The sequence below is a fragment of the Bidens hawaiensis genome, unplaced genomic scaffold, assembly GCF_021521415.1.
Source record: "Bidens hawaiensis isolate Kalapana, Puna unplaced genomic scaffold, B.hawaiensis_p1.1 tig00010929_1, whole genome shotgun sequence".
Taxonomy (NCBI): domain Eukaryota; kingdom Viridiplantae; phylum Streptophyta; class Magnoliopsida; order Asterales; family Asteraceae; genus Bidens; species Bidens hawaiensis.
Genome location: NW_027491846.1, coordinates 130502 through 154290, shown reverse-complemented (window position 1 = coordinate 154290; position 23789 = coordinate 130502). Strand labels below are relative to the sequence as shown.

Sequence of the window (23789 nt, the reverse complement as noted above, 5' to 3'; positions counted from 1 at the left end):
CCTAGCTGAGCTGCATCGTTTAATTTCGAGCTTGAGCTTATGACCATACTGACTTGACTCGTGAACAACCCTAATTTAAAATAGCATAGCCAAACTCGTCCCAAGCTTGGTTCAGGTCATGGTTCAACTCGTTATCTCGATCTTAGGCTCGTTTAGCATTAAAATCAAGCTCAAGCCTAGCTGAGCTGCCTCGTTTCATTTCGAGCTCGAAACCATGCTGGCTCAACTCGTGAACACAGGCCCGGGCCAAGGGTGTGGCAGGGTGGTCGACAGCCGTAGGCCCGACACCCCGCTGGGCCCGAATTTTTTTTTTTTAAAGTTATATGTATTTTTATGAAACAAAATATGTATAATCAATGTTTTAACATAATTACATAAACAATAGCTTGGTCTAGTGGCAAATATGTATGACAAATAACCAAGAGGTTGTTGGTTCTAATCTTATTTGAAACATATTGTAAGTTGATTTTTATACAAAAGTATTGTTATACAACTCAAATCATAACCAAGTAAGCCCACTTAAAATTAAATTGTTTAAACCCAACAAAATGTTTCTTTTACTTAAGGCCCAAAAAAAATTTCGTCCAAAAAAATTCTGTCTTCTCGGAGCCGGCCCTGCGTGAACAGTCCTAGTTTTAAGATGAATATTTATTAAACTAGTCCCTAAACTATTCATCAAATACAATAAATGTCCATCAACAAAAAGTGTGGTCACTAACATGGAATGACTGAATTAGACATGGATTTTGATACTTGCACCTCTCTAAAGACATCATTTAAGATGGAGTTTTTGGAGATGTTGGATTAACGTTATTTAAGGGGTGTGTAGATTTGGCTTAATTGTTGTCTTGAGGCATTAGCTTTACATATATTTTTGTTTGCCTTACTCGTAGTCGTGGCATAACGTGGTGTTGGTTTTTGGACTTTTTTTTCATAGTTATAAACACCTATAAGGGTTTGTGTTACATTTTCTAGTTTATTTAATCATTTTTCAGTTGGATCATAGTTTTTTATACACCATTCCATGTTAGTTATATTTTACCTTCTTTATTTTCCTCATTTTTATAATGTATATTTACTACAATTTTTAGCAAATGTTACTTTGATTTCCTAACTATCCAGAAATCATAGTAAAATGTAACGTAATAAATATTTATTGAAGTCACCATAGTTTATATATATATCCAAATATCAATGTCTGTATACATAATGAGTTTCACTTTGTACTTGTCTATTGTGCTCTTTTTTTTCTTAAATATTACATGTTTGTTTGTGTTCGTGAACAAGTTCAATTTTTCAACGAACAAACACAAAAAAGATATTCCGTTCAGTTACTGCTCATGAAGCGTTCGTGTGTCTAGTGTCAAACAAACTCAAGCAAGGCTTTGTTCGTTTCAGTTTAATTCAGTTCGGTTCGATTAGTTTAAATGAGCACATTTTGTAGGGATAACAAAACAAAACTCACCATACAAGTCTAGATTTCCAGAATCCCAGATCATCAACTTCGAGACGACACTAGTGTCTATCCACAATTACAAATTTACAGTCGGAGGTAACGTTTTCGACTTATTAAGTTATTACCCGACCGGTTTGTATCTGCAAACTTGAATAAAGGTTTGCATATGTTACAGGACTGCTTGCTGGACAAAGAAAAGCGGAACTGCAACGGCTAAACGAACAACTTCTCCAGATCAATGCCGCGCTTAAACGGCAAGCGAAGATAGAATCATATGCACCGGCTTTAAGTTATGCTCCCGTTGCTACTAGAGTTCCAGTTGTTGTTGATCCGAGGAAGCAAGAGTTGATATCTCGTCCCAAAAATGGGAAAACCTTTCTCAGAAATCAAAATCCCAAGAATGCGTATTTCGAGTTCAAGACCGCACTTGAGCTTGCACAGAACCTTAAAGATCCCATTGAAGAAAAGAAAGCAGCAAGAGGACTAGGTTTGCTTTGGTTTTTATTTCATTGTGAATAGGTTTCATCATATGACTCGTTTTCCACACCATACAATCCAATGCAGGTGCATCATTGCAGAGGCAAGGCAAGCATAAAGAAACCATTAGGTACCATTCAATGGTTCTATCGATTTCAGAAAGAGAAGGCGAAGATTCAGGAAACACGGAAGCATTTGGTGCAATAGCTGATTGCTACACTGAGCTTGGTGATCTAGAGAAAGCAGCTACTTTCTATGATCAATGCATTGTTAGATTACAAGCAGATTGATAGGCTTCTTTCTTTAACGCCTCAGGAATCGGTTTTAGTTTTTTTTTTTCTAGTAATGTCGTGGCAGGATTTTGCACCTTTAACGTCATGCTAACTAGAGATTCAGGCTTTTGTAAACAATAAACTACTATAATATGTCAAAGTTCAGCTGAAGGCAATAAACATGAGTGTTCACTAGAAACAAGCCAACATGCCATCACCGATTAACATATATCATTGAACATACACCATAAATATCCATACTCATGGCAATGTATAGGAGTATGACAACAATCTCCCAATTGGGAGGCAAATGCAAGTTACAACAGGAAAAGGAAACAAGGAAGAAAACAACCGAAAAAAGAAAAGAACAAAAAAACAGGGTTAACCCACATACGCTCACTGATAGTACATGAGTTGTTGAGCAGCTGCAACACTCTGGAAACCACCGTCATATATAGCTTGGCTGGCTCCAGCTGCTGCTGCCATATCCATTGTGGGTTGTTTGAAAGGGTGCTGAGCTTGAGGGTGCATGAGAGCCATCTTGCTCATGGCTAGTTGGCGTTCATATGCCAACAAATCAGCGGCTGACAGCATTGGTGCAGGCACCGGTGGAGGTAGTGGGTTTGAGCTCATTCCAGGAGGCGTGGGCTTGCTGCCCCATGAACACTACATTACATACAAAACAGGATTTAGCTCTACAACCACATCATTATTTAAATATGATTCAGTAATCGCTAGCTTGTAAAAATAAATAACCAACTTAAAGAAGGTGGTACAATATAAGCACCTTAATTTGTTTGCCATAAAGAATAGATTGAGTGTTGCCCATTTGAATAGCAAGAGCAGCCTCCGTGTGATTATTGTATCTGACGAAGCCAAAACCTTTGTCACGTTGCACCCTAACTTCCTCAATCACCCCAGCACCAAGGGAATGAAAGTGACGATGAAGCTCGAGCTGTGTGACCTGCAATTTTGTGACAAATATAATTTAATCCCTTTATTTTGTAAGAGGGTTAAAAAACGAAAATTATTTAAGAACCACTTTTAACATTTACACTAGCTTCTCAACACACACACATACACGCATATAGATAGTTTTACTTACTTCTGGGGCAAGGTTGCCAACATACACGGTTGTGTACTGTGGATTATTCTCAGGAGCATCGCTGCTATTGGTTGGCTCTTTACCGTCCTCTGTAAAATCAAGAACATCACATGGATTACTATTTTTACCATACTCTTAGATGATAACTTTTAATGGTTGGTTGTTATGCCTAAAGGCTAAAATTCTAATATCAATCACCTGAAGACCCGTTTGTTAGCTCCACAACACTTTTTGAATCCAAAGCCTGTTTTTCATCACCAATACCAGCACCTTTTGTGGCCCAATTGCAGCGTATCTGCCTACTTCCAAGCCACTTTCCAGTTAGGTCATTTATGGCACTTTGTGCATCCTGAACAAGACATATGCTAACTAAATATAGATATCTTTTAGACATGAAGAGATTAATGACAAATAAAGCCTTCCAAATATTTTCTTCTAAAACAGGTGCAGAGTCCCCCAAAATGAGTTCATATGGGTCATATTTTATCTTTGAGAGGTCAACAAGTAAAGTTTTCTAGTTAAAACAGGGATCAAAAGTCACCCAAAGTGTATATTTAATGCATTAAACTCCTAAATCATTTTACTTTTGTATCATATTGACACTATAACTATTTATTTAAGAACTTGACTATTGAATAAGAAATGGTTTGGTCAACCTAACCCATTTTGACTTGCAAAAGAGGTACCAGCTTGACCGATTACCCAACCCGCCAACCCTATCTACAAGGGCAGATGATGCAATAAACCTATTCTCTGCAACTATCTGCTCCTGTATTCTAATATAAAATGGAAGCTGAGTAAACCATTTCCTTGCATAGTTCCACAAAGAAAATATAACCTGCTGGTTTCGAAAAGAAACGAACCCAAAACCACGCGAACGTCCAGTTTTCTGGTCCCACATAACCCTTGCATCTCTATAATAAAGCAAACACATAGATCATGTGAAAAAAGTATCCAGTAACATGTGTATGTAAGAGAGAGAGAGAGAGAGAGAGAGAGAGAGACAAAGTACTCACGAGCAGCTACTATACACAGAAAAGCATGTGTATAACATAGCATCAGTAACCTCAGGGCTAAGATCACCAACAAAGATGTTATAATGACCTGCAAAGTAAGAAAGTAAAAATGTCACTGGGAAGCATGTTACCATTTATCTTAAAGCAGGCAGCATATCAATGGCCTTACTACTATTTTCCAAAAATAATGACAAGGTCTACCTGATGTGTCCTCCCTCTGTCCACTGGTATATGCCCAGTTGACTTTGATAGGTTGTCCAAACCTGCAAATTATTCAATAAGAGAAATGTCTTGGAAGTAAAATCGCACAAACATTACTTACAGATGCCTTCCATTTAAAGAGAGTATAGCAAGTGCAGCAGATCTTCTATCAAAGTAGTGAATGAATCCATATGATGACTGTATATACAAAAGAAAATCAGGAATCTTGAGTGTATTGACATATATCCTAGGTGTATTTACTTGAACCATACGCAAGAAGCTTACCTTATCTTTTCTTATAAGTTTGCAGCCTTCGACAGGACCAGTGCTTGCGAACACCTCTTGAAGAAGTGGTTCAGTCACCTGTGTATGAACATTCCCCACATACCTGCATTTTTCCACATGGCCAACATCGTTTGATTGATTTTGCTTAATATATAGAAACGCTGAATGCTTAATATAGTAATCAGTTTCTAATCAAATAAATGAGGTTGCTAACAATAAGTGGCAGTTTAAGAAAGTAGAGCTATCATGGTGTTCAAACATGCAAATTAAAATAAAAAGCCGTCTGTAACCACTTACACACTACGGCATGTGTTCGGATCAAACCCAGGAGGCAAATTTCCACTTGGTATTGGCTCAATCTGCAAAATGAAAAAAAAAATGAGAACTTAAAACAAAACCAAATAAATGCACAAACACATATAAGTTAATACCAAAATAATGCATTTTCAAAATACACTAATTAAGACCCAAAAAAATGGCTAGAAGGGGAAAATACAATAACCAATCACAAATATAAGAATATAATTTCCATAATTCCCCAATCACATTCAAATAAGTAACGTATATTTTTTTTTCCTTTTAAACATACTAACAAAACATATCTGAGATAAAGGAATCACATGTTAGCCTCCCTTGTGCCTAATAAATATATATTCCTAAAGTAGCCAAAGGTATGTCGCAGTATGTATTAATCAGTATTAACTCATACAAAATGGTAGTGATACACTGATACCAGAAAGCATTGTTCGTTCTGATTCTTTTATGTGCATTGAAATCCGGTATGTAAAAATCACATTAGTAGAATACTAGAAGCCTAGAATATATAATTATGATTTATGAACTAAAGAAGCGTAGCAAAATAATATGTTCACTTACATATATAAGGTAATTTAACAAGATAAGTCTTGTTGTTATAATAGTAAACAAAACTAGATACATGTCAACAATTATATGGAAACTAACCGACTAACCCTATATATTCTAAATGTTATATGACTCCATGGAATCAGAGTCTAAAAACTTCTACCATAACAAATAAACCTGAGAAGAGATAGACAGAAAGAAGACATGGCTGGAGCAAAGTTAAGGTTATGTGAAGTTCATTCTATCCGTATGTGAAGCTCATTCTCTATTTAAGGCTATCATATTGGCGAATTTCAAGGTCAAGTGAAGTTCATTTTCTAGTTTTCCAATTTCCAATCATCGTATACACTTTAACATTGATGATTAATAATTTGGTTAAACACAAAATGTTATATATATTTGACTAGGCAGCATAGAGAAAAGGAGCATAATAATTTGGTTAAAAACAAAATGAAAACCGTGATAAGCTCCAGTAACAGCTAAGATAGATCCTTAAGCAATCAAATAAGCAAATAATGACTTTATTCATAGAGGTCCAAATGACAGCATTATTAATTAAGGAACTAAAGGATGAATTCATAGCTAACAGCGTAAGAAAACAATAGTAATTCAATCAAATTACACAAACGAAATCAATATCCTAAACCACAAATGACCGATGAATTAAAAAAAAAAAAAAAAAACATGATAATAAGAGAAATGAGGTACGAACCGGTGGTGGAGCTAATAGGCCAGGGTGATAGAGAGACTGCTGTTGAAGGAGAGCTTGTTGCTGCTGCTGCTGCTGCTGCTGCTTCAGTCTCTGCTGGTGTTGCATATTCTCAGGTGGAGTGGAGTGGAGTGGAGTGGAGTGGATCGTGTAATGAAATGAGAGTAATCTAGGGTTTCTTTCAAATACCCGCTCCTCGTGGGAGAAAAAGAGAACGACTAATTGAAAGCCTGACTAATAAATATGACCACGGACTAAATATAGAATCAACCCTTGTACTTTCATTATACTAATATTTCATCCCTTAATTTAATCAAATCTAGGCAGGCCTGTAAACGAACCAAACATTCAGCTAACACGAACACAAATTATGTGTTCGTGTCCGTTTAAGGTAAATGAACGTATACGAACATGCTCTTGTTTGTGTTCGTCCGATTCATTTACATGCCTAATCAAATCGTTTACGTTTCTGTTAAAACATGAGCATGTCATACATTTCAATGTAAGCACTACTTTTTTATATTAATTCTTATTAATAGATTCATTTAAACAAAAAACAAAAAAAGTTTCGATATTATTGGTTTAACATCATCTTTCAATCGTTGAAGAGATTTCTAGACGTGATAACCTCACAAGAAATAATTAAAACAGAGACAGTAATAATAATAATAATTTAATTAATTAATTAAATAGCGATCATGCTGAAGTATCAAGAGATGTATACTAGAAAAATGAAAGATACATGTATGAGAGATTAATGTTTTCGATCTTATCTTTATTAACATAAGTAGTGTATACTAAAAGCTACAACCAATTTTTTTGGTCTATGTTGATCCTATGACGAATCACGGATGAGCCACCATAGTTGACAATGACTCCTAGCTCATAACCACATGTTTTGTAAGGGTTCAATACTCTTGTGATGTGAAGTTTGAAACCATACAACTTAAGTTTTTGTGTGCTAACTATTTTGATTAATATATGTTTGATAAACTTAAGTTTTTTTTGTCTTGTAATTTGGTACTTGTATAGTTTTAGAGAGGACAAGGGAGGACAAAGTGCGTTTGAAAAACCCAATCAGGAGGTGAGGGTGGTGTCTCCGTCTATCCTAATTCGCATACTGCTCTTCACAGATCTCGATCCTACAAATTTCATGACCATCATGATGGTCATCCATCTAACTCTGCTCCCTATGCCCCCACGGTTGTAGGAACTTCACTAATTTGTAATTCAATATTCGTATGATTACAATCGTTACAAGAAGACTTACTGGTAAGACTCCTAAATTATATCCAAAAGGTTTTAGATTCAAACTTTTCTTATGTAAACGACTTGAATGATCATTACCGTTAAAAATAAAAAAATATATATTCTTATGATTACATGTAGCACGTGTGTAATTTTGTTTCCAATTACACCTTTTTTTTCCCAACTCCAATATAAATAATTAATGTTAAAATATCAACTCCAACATAATATCAACTATCATGTGGCAACTAAAGCACAAAAATAGAAGCCCCAAATGACATTTTGGTCCCTTTAGTCAAGCCAAAATATTTAAAGTCCAAATTCATCATAATGAATTAACTGGGACATAAACTATGCAAAAAACACAAGGTTGTCCAATGATCAAATATTTCGGTTCCAAATGGAGCTTTAAAACCGTACTAAACTGTCTCTTACACACCCTACTACCAAGTACAAACTAACATATACATCAAACTATCAAAGTCATGTGAACATGGTATGCTTGTGTATTCAAAATCTCTCACTTGACTAGATTCAACCATTAAAAAGTAAACTCATAGTTATGACTTACATATTTAAGTCAAGACTATGTTCGTTCCCGGAGGACGAACCTCCAGGAGACTGGTCGTGCTCCTGAAAGGGCGCAGGTGCCCTTGCAGTCGCCCTATCTTTCCTTTTCGCCAAAAACTTATGCAAAGATGCTCTTCTCGCAATTGGCAAATCCGAATCCTTCCCCTGGACCACTGCTTTACTCGCCTCTTTTGATCCGGAAACATCAACACGAGCTTCCGATTCAATTGGGTTCTCGATTTTCCCACCGTTCTTCGCCATTAACATCAGATCTCTCGCTCTATCTGCCGACACATCATCTAAAACCAATACTTGGCCTTCGTAGAAGAAAGTCATCTGTTCGGTTTTAGCATTCGTAACCGGTTCACAGGAGGAATCTAATATAACATACTGAGGAAGATCAATACTAGCTGGTTTCTCCACTTGCGGTGTTTTTTCATCTATGTTGCTTAACAAATCAACAGTCGTAGCTTTCGCTGGAGAAGCCTCTGGTACACCTGTATCGAATTGATACATCATCGGATTAGAGTGTGCATAAAACCGAAAAAACTGATTCAAAGCCTTAAAACCCAAAAAGAAAAACAAAACAAAACAAAAAAAACGAACCCAAATAGCAAAACCAGAACAAAAACCGCCGGTTTGGTTTATGTTTTTCGTAAAAACTAAACTTTCGGTTCAGATTCAGTTTTGCATGTAAAAACCGAACCAAAGGATGAACAAATAGATTTTTATTTTTAATTCTAAGTAATTTGTAGTAGTTTAATATATTAATATAACCCAAATATTTTAGTTATATAATAATTGATTTAATTATTAGCTAACAAAAAAATTTAGATGCAAATTCATTATGTTTTGGACTCAAAATTTTCATTCAAAACCGAAACAGAACAGTTTTAAAAAACTCACAACTAAATTGTTTTTGGTTCGGTTTTAATCCAGAACCGAACCGACTGATGCACACCCTACTACGTCAATTAGTAATTTCATAAATCTAACTAAAACAATTAAAGGATGTAACAATTAATATAAATAATATACCTTTAGCAATATCATCAAATTTTGCATGAATTTCGAGATTAAGATCTCGGATATTGCCTTTTTCTTTGAGAAAGAGACTCAAGCGATTACAAGTATGCAAAAACCTTGACTTTGACTTCTCAGGCGGTGGCTTGCCGGTGGCGGAGAGATGATGGTTGTGTGGCGACATGTGTAGTGTGTGTAATTAAAACTGCCTACCGCGTGGTGGAATATTATTATTATCTATATTATAGTGGTATATATGAAATTGAAAACAAAGGAATGGTTTGCGTTTTACTTTTATAAATAAAATAATAATAATAATATTATTAAAAGTGGTTTGTTTGGAAACAACTGTCAAAGGTAGGGACGACATCCTTGTATTTTAATTCACCAGCACGTGTTTATTGTTTTCCCTATAAAATAATACTTCTTCATATTTGTTTTTACAGGCATAATATATTTAACTTTACTAAAAGGATGTGCCAGAATATAAGATAATTGATGATATCATCTCATTGTCATTGTTGGTATAATAATAGTTTTATACCGTAGTTATTCATAGACTTCGGCAACAAGCTAGCTTTATGCACAAAACTATTACTTTAGCAAATTTAATATATAAACACTTTTTTAAATCAAATACTATATGTCCCGATATAGATAAACAAACTCGAATGTATTATACATTTTTACGTGATGAGCTAGTGATGTTATCATAGTTTATTTACATAATGTTGTTGTGTCATATCTTATGTCTTGATATGTTTTTTATTATCAAAAGTATTGTGCTATTATATTATTTACGGGTACAAGAGTGGTACTGTACAAAATAGTTATTAAACGAAGGATAAGAAAGAACCAGATAATTGTTTGCACCATAATAATTACACAACTTATATGATAAGTACTCGAGTTATATATATAATTACGCTTATAAATAATGGCCCAACTTATATGGTAGTTACGTAATTAAACGTATAACATATGTGTTTTTTTTAAAACAAAGTCGTTTAAAAATGCCAAATTTTACGGTTTAAATTTTTTTAGAAAGTAATATCGTATAAAAAAATTAACAATGTTTAAAAAATAAAGAAACTTATAAGAAAAAAAGTCATCAATGGTAGGCTATTTCATTTTTACTGCTCCGAACGTTTTACATCTTTTTCACGTTAGATTTGTCTTTTTATAATAAATTAAGTTAACTAAAATATGAGCATTTTACAAACAACGGCGGTGAGGGGTCTTGGCCCCCTTGTTTTCCGATGAAAAAGAGAGATATATTGTGTTACGAAACTATTTTCCTAAAAGTAAGGAAAATATGAGGACCGCCTTTATTTTTAAGAGGCCACAAATTTCTTGACAAAGATGACATGATCGTAAGTTATAATAGTTATTGACTCAAAATTATTCATCAAGGTGTTATGACCATACGCTTCGCAATTTATAATTTGATATGTAATGACGGGACCATAAACTTTTAGTAGGGAGTTGTAATAGTATTATTTTGAACTCGCAATTCGTGAATGTACATCAGTTACTTTTTTGTTACTAGAAGTTGGTAACCATAACCACAACACTTACAACATAAACATATTTATCTTTTGGTAAAAAATCTGACAATTCGGTTGAGAAAGGTCTTTTATCGTCTCATTACTTCCTTTTGAATACTAACTGAATAATTAAAAACTTGTTTATATAAGGGCGAGTCACCAACACTTTCTTCCAATAATCAACTTCTTCCCGACCTTTTTTTTTCTTTTGCATTTAACGAATTTGATGAACTTCATATGTTTAGATTGCTTTATTGAATTCATTCTGAAAAAAAACATGTTTAATCATACATAAAAGAAGTTAAGAACAACAATTATAAATTAGATAATACATATTAAACTAGTTTTTGAGCCCGTGTATTGAAATAAAAAAAACAAAATTAAAGGTAAAAAACAATGAAATATATAGTACAAACAATAAAAAGTATATAATCTCAAATTTACAAATTTGATATAGTTTCTTTATATATAACCTTTTGTTGTTTTATCACAAAAACTCTCATCGCCATCCAATATTAATAACTTTATATCGCATATTCTAATTATCCTGATAATGCAGCATATAGTGTTCACGGGAAAAAACCGGACATCAAAGGAACAAACCACCCTTAGAAAAATATTGCTCTTGGCTATTTTCTACTTGTTTAACTTTCATATTTCTACGTATTTGATCTTCAATCAATATTTTACTTTTAAATTCTTAACTATTTTATAATCCAATTGCTAAAATGGTTTTCACCCATAACCCATGAATAATTTGGATGAATGAAATGAGATATTAAAAAATTAGGAGGCAAAATTAACTATTTTATAATTAAATTAGCAAAATGGTTTTTATGATCAATCGAGGACTAGAATGAATGTGATAAGAGATTAGAATATTATGATAGAAAATTATGTTAGAATGAAAGTGAGATTGACACGCAAGCCTTATTATTTTAGATTATTTTAAGAGCAAGATAAATTAATAATAATTCAACGATAATCAGGATTGAAAAAACTTAGTAACTATTAATAAAAAATCAAAATTGAACTAAGAAGTTTTGTAAATAATACGAGGTTGAATTTTGATAGCGGGTCACAATTTTCTATTTGAAAAGACTAGTTATAAAGTGATGTCTCATAAACTACATCTATTAAATCCATTTAATATCTCATTTTTATAGAATCAAACCCTCGTCTTTATACTAGATGCATGGGCCATCATCAATAACACCAGGACAAAACCCTTCGGTATTCGTGGGCCACTATGAAAACATAATTCTTAAATCTTAAATTTAAACGATAGGTTCGGTCATTTGGATTAAAAAAAACCTATCAAGTAAACTTTAACAAGCAAAAGACATGAAAGCATTAGTTGCAGTATGAACAAAGGACAAGGACAGGTACGTACTGGAAGTTTATAATGCAACATTTGTTTTTGTTATTCTAATGGTTTCTTTTTTTCTACCCTTTAAGATTCTTGTTAATGGCTTTATATACTTAACTTTGGTTTACGTTGCAATAGACTTCAGATTCACCATTCATCACTTCACTCACTGTTTCATGTCTATTATAAATTCCTAGTTATTTTGTTATTGCTCTTTGTTATCCTTTAATATCTTTTAGTCATCTCGATCTATATATAAGGATTTCTTTGCTAGCCTCTTTATAAAATCGATCAAATATAATACAAAAACATACGAAGAACCTAGTTTTTTTATAGTATCAAAGATGTAGCTCAACTCATACAACATATTTAACACCGGTCAGGACTTTTAAAAGACAAACTAGTAATCAAGCAATGACCATGTATTTTAATAACCGAAACAAATTCATATTAGACAAATCATGATTTTTTAAATTCGTAGCATAAATTATAACAAAGATCCTGAAAAGAACGAGGCTTAAGGTGAAAATAGTCTTGACCAAGGCCTATGATATGTTTGATTTGACGCCCTTCGTTTCAAACTAATGTGCGGAAGATAATCTACACATTAATGAGAGAAAATATCTAAAAGCGCTTCTTTCTTTGAAAACTAAATAAAAGAAAAGTAGGAAACACATAATAATAATAATAAATGTTATAAATGATTATTTGTGTTCATTTCACTCGTGACCAGGATGATGATAAGGGATAAATCGAGTAAATGATGGATCCTTAAACACAATAAGTTTCATCTTACCGCACGGTTGTGCCTTTGGACGATTGTTCACATGTATTGGCCTTAAGTGAGGGTTTTTTTTAGATCAAAAAGATAAATGTATTTTGATATGATGAACCAATCAAAAGATTTATTTAAATAAAGAAAGAAAATCTCACTTTAGTGATTAATATAAAGAAACAAAGAAAGTAAAAGGTTGAGTGTGGAAAAGAAATTAATATTCGCTTTTGATTGCCGACACAAGTGGATAGGGTTTGGCATTCGGCACATTTCACGTTTTTCTTCACGTGAATATCCTTCCTTGCTTTCTACTTTCTAGTCGGTAACATTTTCTTTCTGCTACTACCAAATTTTTTTATTTTAAATCTCTCTTTATTTTTACATATTGTTTGCTTGTTCTTGAAAATATTACAGACATTTTTTTTTCTTTTCGGGTTGAAAACCTCCTATAAGGTTACATCTTCTGATGTTGCTCTCATCCAAACACAATTAACCGTAACAACATAACGTTTTATCAAGAGTCAACGCGTCTAAATATGTTGATAATATTTAAGGTGAAATAACAAAGTGATATAAAATTTGTCTGTTACAAAACATAATTGTCAATCTAGTATTAAAACAAACACCTTTTTAACAACTTCATCAAAAATTAGTTAATAATTGTGCAATCTTAATTTTTATTTTATTTTATATATTATTTATTTCATTTAACACACACATAAATCTCTAACACTTCACATGTGCTTGTGTTAGTATTGTTTTTGGCTAAAATTACTAGCGGACACGAGGTCATTCGTATACAAAGGTTCCCAACCACCCTTTGTGGTACCTAACCGAAAAACGACATCAAGACGAAGAGCCTTTGATGCGGACTAAGCTTATAACGCTTGTTTGAAAGGCACCATTTGATGCGGACTAAGCTTATAACACTTGTTTTATACAACCACAACAAAGAGCCTTAATGCATATTTATCATGTGACAAAATCTAGGAAATTACTAGTATTTTCTAAGAATGTTTTAGTTATTCTGATAAAAAAAGGTTATTTTAGACGTACACAAATTTATACCGGAAATAAATATATTTACACATATGCTAGAGGTTATTTTAGATGAATGATACGACTTAAATATTATAAGAATTCGAAGCCATCTTTTAGACACCCAAAACACTACCACCTGCTGTGAGTATGATTATAAGATATTGTTAAAGAATGGAAATATGACGATAAACCAAACACCTTACCGCTACCAAGCAGTCAAAAAGGATTTCATAAGGATGAGTTACTTGAGATCAACAAACTAGCTACATGTAGTGACAATTTAAAATAACCTTCCTATTCCACCAATAGGTGACTCTTAGAAAAGCCAAGATGTGTTTTCATATATTCTTTTTTACAATTGGATCTTAGATCAGGGTACCATCCAATTGGATTACATTTTAAAGATGTACATGAAATAACCTTTTAAATTCATGAAAGTCATTTCCAATTATGCATTTGGGCTCACTAATGCCCTGCTATGATTCATTCCTTAATGGACCATACATTTAAAACATGTTAAGGGTAGAGGTGAAAAAAAACCCGTACCCAGAACCTGACCTGAAAAAATACACAGAACCGGTTTTTTTTATACACGGGTATTCTATACCTGAAACCGGAACCGACCCTACCCGTAGGGTATGGATAGGGTATGCATTTTGAGGTCAATACCCGTACCCGGAACCGTACACGATTTATACCCGTAAATACCCGGACCCGGTCATACCCGATACCAATTTTCTAATACCCAAATAATACTTGAGTTTTTATAGTATATTTTTATATTTATTTCACAACTTTTATGTTTAAGTTTTTGTAAAATGCATATTATTAAGTAAATACTTTGTAATTAAGTGGAGATATGGTTTTTGTAATATAGTTTAATTATTTTTATAAATTACAAAGCAAATTTAAATTTTAAACAAATTAAAAAATGTATAAAAAAATTACAAATTCAAAAACGGGTATTAATACCCGGTCGTACCCGGTTCCAATACCCGAACCCTATCATACCCTACCCGGGTACATAGGGTTGAGTTTTTCTCCTCAATACCCTACCCGAACCCTACCTGATTTCTCTCAATACCCGATTTTTCTATACCCGATCATACCCGAAACCGGTTCCATACCCGAACCCGGTATTAGAAAAAACCCGAATTATGCACCTCTAGTTAAGGGTGTTTTAGTATTTTTCTTTCTTTGATATATTGGCTCATGGTATCTCATTAGAACTTTACTTGCAACAGTTAGGGGTAATTCAAAAAAAAAAATCTTATATTTTTTTAGTTAAAAGTGATTGAACTTCATTATTACTTGGCCGCCACCCCATTTTGAATGACAAAACCGATCATACTGAAAACAGTGGAGTACACTCAAGAGTCAAGACACCATTTCCAAAGGAGCATAAAAGGGTGGAGAATTAGCTAATGATGGCGTATGGGACACGTACATGTGTTCAATATTTGAATCGTAGTTGAAAGACTTGGAAATTCAATTTGAATTCTAACTCAAGATTCTATTTCGGTTTCTTTGATATTCAAATTTTAATTTAGCAATCAAATTTCGAATCGAATGCAAACCACATGAGACGATACGCAAATAGATATCGGTCACAAAGAACACTCGAATTTGGTACATGGAAGAACTTCAAGTCTTCAACTATGTTTTCCAACTTTTGATATGGAAGCCAAGAATTGGAGAATGTATTATTACTATTATTATTATGGTCTAATAAATGGAGGGTCTATTCACTATATGTTATACTTTCAAGGGCATGTAGTATATGAATAACAAGCTAAATAACAAATTGTTAGTTAATTGATCATAAGTTCATTGATCCAATTTCTTCTGCATGAACTCTTACTTTCTTTTATTCTAAACCACAATTTTAAATAATAGTTGCTACCGGCTATGATAAACCCAAACAATCACCATTCATTGAGTTTCTTTTTTCCCCATTTTTTGCTCTTCTATTTCTCTCCATTTCAAATGTAAATTAAAATGGCCTTTCTTGGTCACCTTGGACCTCCTTTTCTATTGTCCATGATCTTGATTACAATACCAATGATGTCCAAATCCGCCATGAACGACGCCGAAGCCTTGTTACAAATGAAGCAATCTTTAAACAACCCCGTTTCTCTCGATTCCTGGAAGCCAGGAACAAATCCTTGTGATGAAGTCATACAATGGGTCGGCCTTATTTGCGGCAATGGGATCGTTACCACGCTTCATTTAAGGTCACTCAATCTATCCGGTGAAATCGACATGTTTGCCCTTTCGCAAATGCAAGGTTTACGAGTCATTAACCTTGTAAACAATTCATTTTCTGGCCCAATTCCTGAATTCAATAAACTTGGGGCTTTGAAAGCTATTTATTTGTCAATGAATCAATTTTCGGGTGAGATCCTGTCGGATTACTTCACGAAAATGGTGTCCTTGAAGAAAATTTGGTTTGACAATAACAATTTTTCGGGTCATATTCCTTCTTCGTTAGCGCAACTTCCCCGGCTATTGGAATTGCATCTTAATGATAACAAGTTTTCGGGTTTAATTCCGTTACTAGGACAACAAACTTTGGAGTCACTTAACCTTTCAAATAATCATCTAATAGGAGACATTCCTTCTAGCTTATCAAGATTTGATGTGGCCTTATTTGATGGAAACCCGGGGCTTTGTGGGCCGAAACTTCGTAAGTTATGTTTAAACGTGAGACAGACTCCTAAAGGACCGAAACAACCATCAAAGCCACCTCCCGAGTCGTTAAAAATGGCTTATATGCTCATGGGCCTCTCCGGATTCATCCTTGTGGCAATGCTAATTGGAATCTATGTGTTGGTTCAAAAGAGGAAGAAAGAAGAAGCGGATCAAATGCGTGTTGAGACGAGAGATGATGATGATTCTTTCGGGCTTGGTATAGATAATGCTAGCCCGAAGGAAAATGGTTCAACCCGAGGAAACTTGGAAAAGGGGTCTTCTAAAAAGACTAAGGGAGGTGGTGATCTAATGCTTTTGAACAAAGGTAGCGTTGCGTTTGGGTTGTCGGATTTGATGAAATCCGGTGCAGAGGTCCTTGGGAACGGCTCGTTAGGGTCTTCGTATAAAGCTAAATTGTCAAACGGTTTGGTTTTGGTGGTTAAAAGGTTAAAGGAAATGAATAAGATTAGTAAAGACGAGTTTCAAGTCGAGATGAGTCGACTAGGAAGACTCGAGCACCCAAACGTCTTGGCACCACTCGCGTGTCATTTTCAGAAAAAAGAAAAACTCGCGATATACGAATACATTCCTAAAGGCAGTTTACTTTATTTGTTACATGGTAAGTTCTAAAGTTATACCTTATGTTAACTTAAATGTTACATTTTAAAACTTTAATTGATTTAGGAGGATGCAAATCTTTTAGGTGACCGCGGGGAGAGTCACGCTGAGCTTAACTGGCCGACACGATTAAAAATAATAAAGGGTGTCGCGCTAGGAATGGGTTACATTCATAGAGAACTCGCTACACTAGCGTTACCTCACGGAAACTTGAAATCGAGCAATGTGCTTCTTGGTCCTAATAACGATCCATTAGTAGTAGATTACGGTTTAATTAGTATCATGGATGCAAATCATGCAGCAAGCGTGTTAACAGGCTTCAAAGCGCCCGAAGCAGTACAGAATCAGTCGATATCGCCCAAATGTGACGTCTATAGTCTAGGAATCATGATACTAGAGATTGTAACCGGGAAGTTTCCATCTCAGTACCATAATAAAGGCAAAGGCGAGGCGGATGTTGTCGAGTGGGTAAAATCGGCTATGTTGGAGCAACACGAGATGGAATTGTTGGATCCGGAGATCACAGGGAGCACGCATTCGTTAGGTGAAATGCGGAAGATGTTGCAAATCGGTGCAGAATGCACGGAGAGTGATCCAGATATTCGGATAGACATTAGTGAGGCGATTAGAAGAATAGAAGAGATTAATGTTTAGATGGATCAATAGCTAAGTGCGGACGCAAACAACGAATTTTCAAGGGAATTCGGATCGAAGGTGATAAGCGAAGAACCGAAGAAGCAAATGTGATGATCCAACAAATGAATCCCGAACATCCCAAACGGTATGCATGGTCTTACGAGACACCAAGACTAGCAGTCGACCCAAGACAGCTATCGGGTAGACTAGTTAGGTGGATTTAGAGTAGAATATTAGTTTTTCTAAAAATATATGAGTTAATAAAACAACAATGAGTTAGGAGTTAATAAATTTTTGGTTTTTGTTCCTTAAACTTTATATATTTTTATTTATATTATGTTTAACATTAGTCATAAAGACAGAAACTAGTTTAATGTTACGCAACATTCAAAGACATATAGTAATAAATAATGGAAACAATGTAAATGTTCTCAACCAACAACAAAATCTATTAGCATTTGTAGATAGTGTTCTAAGTTCTAGCTAAGGGTGTCCAGGGCGTTCTCGGGTTGGAGCATCGGGTACCTTGGGTTCATTGGGAAAACCATCACCGATGGTTCAATTGGAATTTTGTGTTTGCGAAGCCAAGAGACATCGTTAATTAGAACTAAATTTTACACCAATTGACTCGTATTTACTTCCGATCAAAAGCCCTAAAGAATCAGCTTGAAATTCGAAAAATCTTAACGTCGTTAAGTTTTTTTTTTTTTTTTTTGATAACGGAGGACCACTGAGAATAAATTTATATAAAATATAGGACCACTAGTGGGGATAAACTCGGTTGAGATTATTATCGACCAATAGCCTTTAGTTATGATTATTAAAATCCAATATACTAAAAAAAATTAATAAATTAATTTTTAAACACCATAAATTAACCCGTTTTTCTCTAAATTTTTACTCCAAACATACAATTTATTCTCTTATATTTCTACCATATTTATATATTTTTATACTACAAACACTCTAAATGAAATCAAGCACAAAATGAAGAAACGGTTCGCAAGAAAGTCTCTAAACCGAGAGACCATTCTAGCCATAACAGAAGTAATTAATTAAATGAACACACTAAATGAAAGAATGTGATATGTCTTTATTTTTTCTCTAAACAGACAAAAAAGTTATGTTAGTGTTCACCTCTTTTAACAAATACACGAGCTTTATAAACACGTTTTTTCAATATTTTGTTGAATATATATTTTCAATTAATTTACAACCCTAGAACCTAGAAGCTATTTATCGATTTTTACCAAAATGAAAAGAAACATAACGTTCTCATTCCTAGGTATGCAATTAATATAATAGGTTGTAATGATAATGTACACTTAATGTTTTCTTTTGTTGCTTTGTAGTCTTGCTTATTTATAGACACGATGTGAGGGTGTTGAAATTGTGTCATTTGGACCCTACAGTCCGTACAAATCATAACTTTCTCGTGAGTTCAACGACGAGGTAGTTTGCATGAAGTTCTTCTATTCGACTTTTAATGTATTTATGTCTTATTGAGTTTATGAACTTCCAACAAACAAATTATTTATGTTTTATAGATCCGTGGTATATAGTTCCAAGTCTTACGCCCCCTTAACCAACTGAGCTACACGGCGGAGACTAAATCTGTGGTATAGAGAAGAAAAGAAAAGGAACCGAAGCCTTGCTAGAATGGAAATGGAATGACATTGTCGAAATCAGCAGTTTAACGGGTGTAATTATTAGTGCTATATAAATAGATTTGTGATAGTCGAGTTGCTAGAATTTGGTTTTGTTTCTCAATGCAAGTTTTAATCACATGTTTTTGTAATTTGTAATGTAACCGAATTGAATAGTGGTTGTGTTAGTGGAGAGTTACTAGATATTTTAGGTTATTATTATTTAGATACATTCGGCCCATTTTCTAACTTAGTTTTTCGTTTACTTATACACACTCAACACACACAAATTGATAAACTTCCAATTTGCTAGGAATTTGGTTAACAATATATGAAACGCCAATTAACTCCATTGTCCTATTAATTATGCTAACTAACACTGTTATATGTAGCAGTTAACTTTTCTGGATTTTAAAGTAATTCACTAATCACAAGTTATTATTTGCATTGATATTTATGTAAGCATGCATACCAAGTGACGGTTATAAATATATATACTCAACATTCAAAGTAATAAATCTTTCTATTATCCTAACACCCACTAACCCCATTTTATATATAACCCATGATCTCTCACAGAATGAGGGTTGTAGTTTATGAGAGGGAACATGTTTTTAAACAACATTTTTAAAAATGTATATCACTTTATAACTGCTATATTTTCATTTATATTATACGTATATATTATATGGTAAACTATTCAATTAAACATACTTTCACACACAAACAGAAAATCATGAAAGATAGCTTAATCTCAAGAGATTTTCTGCATGTCAATGTAAATGTATGAATGTTTCATTTTTCCTTATATTTTCTATACTACCATTCTTATTAAGAGAGATCAATATTTTTAATTATATGACATATTGTGCCGAAAATTATGCCAACTACTAATAAAACATAGGGTTTTTCATCTATTACATTATGCCAACTACTTACTACAAACTTTTATTTGTAATTCTAATAAATCATAGCTAAGATTATAAATTTCGTACTTACAACTTAAATGATGAACTTAAATACCAAACATGATGAAGTTGAGTATGAGAAAACACCACCTTCTCCTAATGACACCAAGGTATTTATAATTTAAGTCAATTTCAATCAAATTAATTGTTTATTAATTTAAAATACATTAATCCTATTACATTTGTTAATATCATGTAATAGTAATAGTGATAGTGTTCAGATTATTGACTTCAGTTCACACTTTAGTCCGTACAAATCTCAACTTCAACGTGAATTCAATGAAGAGGTACGTTCGTATTTTTGTCTTAAATTTAATGCTCTTCATAGACTAACTTAATTTTTAATAGGATCACGAACTTGAAAAACAAAGCAAAAAGGGAAGAGCACTTATTCATTGGAAATGAGATGAGGTAATTGATGTTTCGAGTTCCGAGGATGAAAACCGACATGAGGTAATTGAAGTTTCTAGCGATGAAGAGGAGAATGAAAAGGTGATACTGGAGACTCATATTCAAGTTCTCCGCCAAATTCTAAGATTCGAAGAATTAGGATCCTGAGCCGCAACCGGGCTGTTCGATTTTGACTGGTTTTTATAATAAGATTCGTAGAACGCATGCATGTTTTGATTAAGTCTATGTTATGCTTTTTGAGTTTGGTATTCCAAGTCTATGTTACGGTTTTTAAGTTTGTTATTTCAAGTTTTTATCTAAATGAGTGTTACAATTGTTTTGATATATATATATATATATATATAGGGGATGAATCTTGCCAGAAGTGATATTTACGAGTAGTTAAATGACTATGTTAATTTCGTGTCATATATTAATGTAAAATATATTTATGAGTATTTAAATGAATCTCTTAATCTGAAACATGTGTTATTGGCTTAATGTTGAAACCGTCACATGTGTTATTGGCTTAATGTTAGTATCACATTACCGCGCTGATATTCCCGTCCACAGGACGGGTAAACGGCTAGTTAAGTTTGTTGCAGGCATCATCGTTTTGTTGTTTTATCCTAAGATGGGTCTAGATATATGTGACATTTATGTATTCGATAATTAAACCACTTTATTGTAATATAATATAAGCATAAAGAAGTGGTTGTCGGTGATAAACAATATGTTGAAATTATCGGGACATAATGTACTTTTGTCTTCAATCCATTGTCTGTGTTCTCTTGTCATGATTCCATTAGTAATTCTTTGATTCATGAATTTTCATCATGTTGATACGAGCTGGAAAAAATTAAAACTAAAAAAATTACATATTAGTAAACTTTATGAATGACCATTAATAAAAATACACAAAGGTACAATGATAAAAAAATGAACTAATATATATATATATATATAAATTAATTTTTCCTCCACCACACTTAACCTAATTAGGACCACCATAATTATTTAAATAACATTGTTTAAAAATTCTATTATATTTCATATTAATGCTAATTTTGTTGATAAAATCGTGAACCCCCCCCCCCCCCCCCCAAGTTAAATTGGTGCTTGTTGTTGCACTAGGTGCTAAAGCGTGGGTGTTTTGTATACATTAAGCAAAGATGGGTTGTAACTGGATAGCGATATCTAAAAACATATCTTGATGGCGCCCTACAACGCTCATGGTATCATTATGAATATACAAACAAAAACTGTGAAAACCTAGAAATATACACACCCAGTTGAGATGTGATAAGACTGCATCGCGATGCCTAAGAACATGATCTAATAGATCATTATATCGAGTACTTGGATCATAGTCTCTTACCATAAAAATGGTTGCATGCGCAACAACATCAACTATGAGAAATCCACCAATCTACATATGATGTGTGAACAATGACAATTGCGTACCATAGTCAGTAGCTAGATATGAATAAGGGGCATAGCATACATATGGGGAGCTACAACAATGGTTAAAGAGCCTAACATATATGATAAAACTAAGCATTAATAAAAGAACTAAGGAAACTAGTAAAACATGCAATTTTAAAGCTAACTACCAACTAGTATTAAGATCCTTTGAGTTGCGGCGGACGTAAATTGTAATTCAATCAAAGAAAGTTTTAAAAGGTTTAGGCTACCTCATTGTGGCTGCAACTAAATTGTCATGCCAAAACAACAAACATAACATTTTTTTGGGACCATCACTACTTCCATCTCTTTGACTTTCAACTATTTCTAAGTCATTCAAAGCCATCAATGTCCAACTCCAAGTATCTTTCCAGTCAATTTGTAAGGAAAAAAAAAATGCATTATTCAAAGCTCTCCAGCTAACTTATACATGTCTTGCTCATTGGTCATCTTGTGATGCTGGTTTCTAGAAAAAAGCCATAGGTGATGAGATCGATGGATTCTATTATTCACAATGATACTTGGAAATTGATGGATTTACCTCTCAAATGTAAACCTTTAGGTTATAAACTTATTATTAAGAAAAAGACGTATGTGGATGATACACAAACAAATGATCTTCAAAGTTATTATACACAAGTAGCAAACGTGTGCATAAGTACGTAGCAAACATGTACAAAAATGGTAAACTTATACAGAAGTAATAGGTTTGTGTAGTGGTAACAAACCTTGAATGACGAGAGCAACTTTTAAATACGGTAGCAACTCTGCACTTAGGTAGTTAGGTAGCAGTTGCTACTGATGGTCTTACTGGTGTAATGCAACGGTTACTATCAAGGATTGTGATCAAATCAATTGATTATGAAAGAGCAAATCACGTTTGGTCAGTATGTTGGAGTTATTGTCCCCACACAGTTAGCTTATATATAATTTGTATTTAATAGTAACACTAGATATTAGTAACTGTATTGTATTTATACCTCTCATAATAATTGAACAATAAGTAATTTTATGATATATTCAAAAAGTTAATAGTTACACCTCAATTGACACAACCATTTCTTGAACATAGATGACATTTCACTCAATAACTGTATCGTTGATTTCACACAAAAAAAAAATTATTTGGTTTATTTTTACATCTTGTTTATTAGTATGATTACGGAGATGAGAATGAACGAAGGGATGAAAATGTTGTAAAGTTGTTAATTATACCAAAATTTTATGTTTAGTAAAAAACATAATCTTAAGTATTAAAATAAGCAAGTTTGAAAATACAAAAGTCGTTGTATTTTGATGTCATAAATAGTAATAAAATGATTGAAGAAAGTTGATTGGGCTATCAAACTAAACTTGTTCATACAATTACAAATCAATCAAACCTGTTTGTTATTAGTTTATTACCTTCTTCCATCATC

The 23789-nt window shown here is 33.5% G+C and overlaps 3 protein-coding genes and 1 pseudogene across 4 annotated transcripts; 2 read left to right on the top strand and 2 right to left on the bottom strand.

Moving 5' to 3' along the window:
- The first annotated feature begins 739 nt into the window (after nt 1-739).
- On the top strand, nt 740-2223 carry LOC143536821 (protein FLUORESCENT IN BLUE LIGHT, chloroplastic pseudogene; annotated as a pseudogene). The gene is made up of 3 exons (XR_013135941.1): nt 740-798; nt 1615-1943; nt 2021-2223. The product of XR_013135941.1 is annotated as a protein FLUORESCENT IN BLUE LIGHT, chloroplastic pseudogene (transcript).
- A 216-nt stretch (nt 2224-2439) lies between these two features.
- Nucleotides 2440-6500, bottom strand: LOC143536859 (oligouridylate-binding protein 1B-like). Its single transcript, XM_077030761.1, has 11 exons — nt 6389-6500; nt 5110-5171; nt 4813-4915; nt 4649-4725; nt 4528-4589; nt 4327-4414; nt 4149-4224; nt 3509-3659; nt 3311-3399; nt 2993-3169; nt 2440-2871 (listed from the first exon to the last, which is right to left on the bottom strand). Exons 1-11 carry the CDS (start codon nt 6491-6493, stop codon nt 2602-2604), a joined length of 1260 nt encoding a protein of 419 aa, XP_076886876.1. The 5' UTR covers nt 6494-6500; the 3' UTR covers nt 2440-2601.
- Nucleotides 6501-7813: 1313 nt separating this feature from the next.
- On the bottom strand, nt 7814-9478 carry LOC143536856 (protein TIFY 10A-like). Its single transcript, XM_077030759.1, has 2 exons — nt 9242-9478; nt 7814-8700 (listed from the first exon to the last, which is right to left on the bottom strand). The coding sequence occupies exons 1-2, from the start codon at nt 9408-9410 to the stop codon at nt 8201-8203; spliced, it is 669 nt and encodes a 222-aa protein (XP_076886874.1). The 5' UTR covers nt 9411-9478; the 3' UTR covers nt 7814-8200.
- Nucleotides 9479-15552: 6074 nt separating this feature from the next.
- Nucleotides 15553-18139, top strand: LOC143536857 (pollen receptor-like kinase 3). The gene is made up of 2 exons (XM_077030760.1): nt 15553-17268; nt 17353-18139. Exons 1-2 carry the CDS (start codon nt 15957-15959, stop codon nt 17919-17921), a joined length of 1881 nt encoding a protein of 626 aa, XP_076886875.1. The 5' UTR covers nt 15553-15956; the 3' UTR covers nt 17922-18139.
- Nucleotides 18140-23789: the final 5650 nt, after the last annotated feature.

Bases quoted from the DNA above. Each gene is read 5' to 3' on its own strand.
- LOC143536856 (XM_077030759.1), bottom strand. From the start codon at position 9,410: ATGTCGCCACACAACCATCATCTCTCCGCCACCGGCAAGCCACCGCCT. The intron at 8,701-9,241 runs GTATATTATTTA...AATTCGATACAG, and splicing joins ATTTGATGATATTGCTAAAG to GTGTACCAGAGGCTTCTCCA.
- LOC143536859 (XM_077030761.1), bottom strand. From the start codon at position 6,493: ATGCAACACCAGCAGAGACTGAAGCAGCAGCAGCAGCAGCAGCAGCAA. The intron at 4,590-4,648 runs GTAAGTAATGTT...AATAATTTGCAG, and splicing joins TCTTTAAATGGAAGGCATCT to GTTTGGACAACCTATCAAAG. The intron at 3,400-3,508 runs GTGATTGATATT...TTGATTTTACAG, and splicing joins GCTAACAAACGGGTCTTCAG to AGGACGGTAAAGAGCCAACC.
- LOC143536857 (XM_077030760.1), top strand. From the start codon at position 15,957: ATGGCCTTTCTTGGTCACCTTGGACCTCCTTTTCTATTGTCCATGATC. The intron at 17,269-17,352 runs GTAAGTTCTAAA...CAAATCTTTTAG, and splicing joins TTTACTTTATTTGTTACATG to GTGACCGCGGGGAGAGTCAC.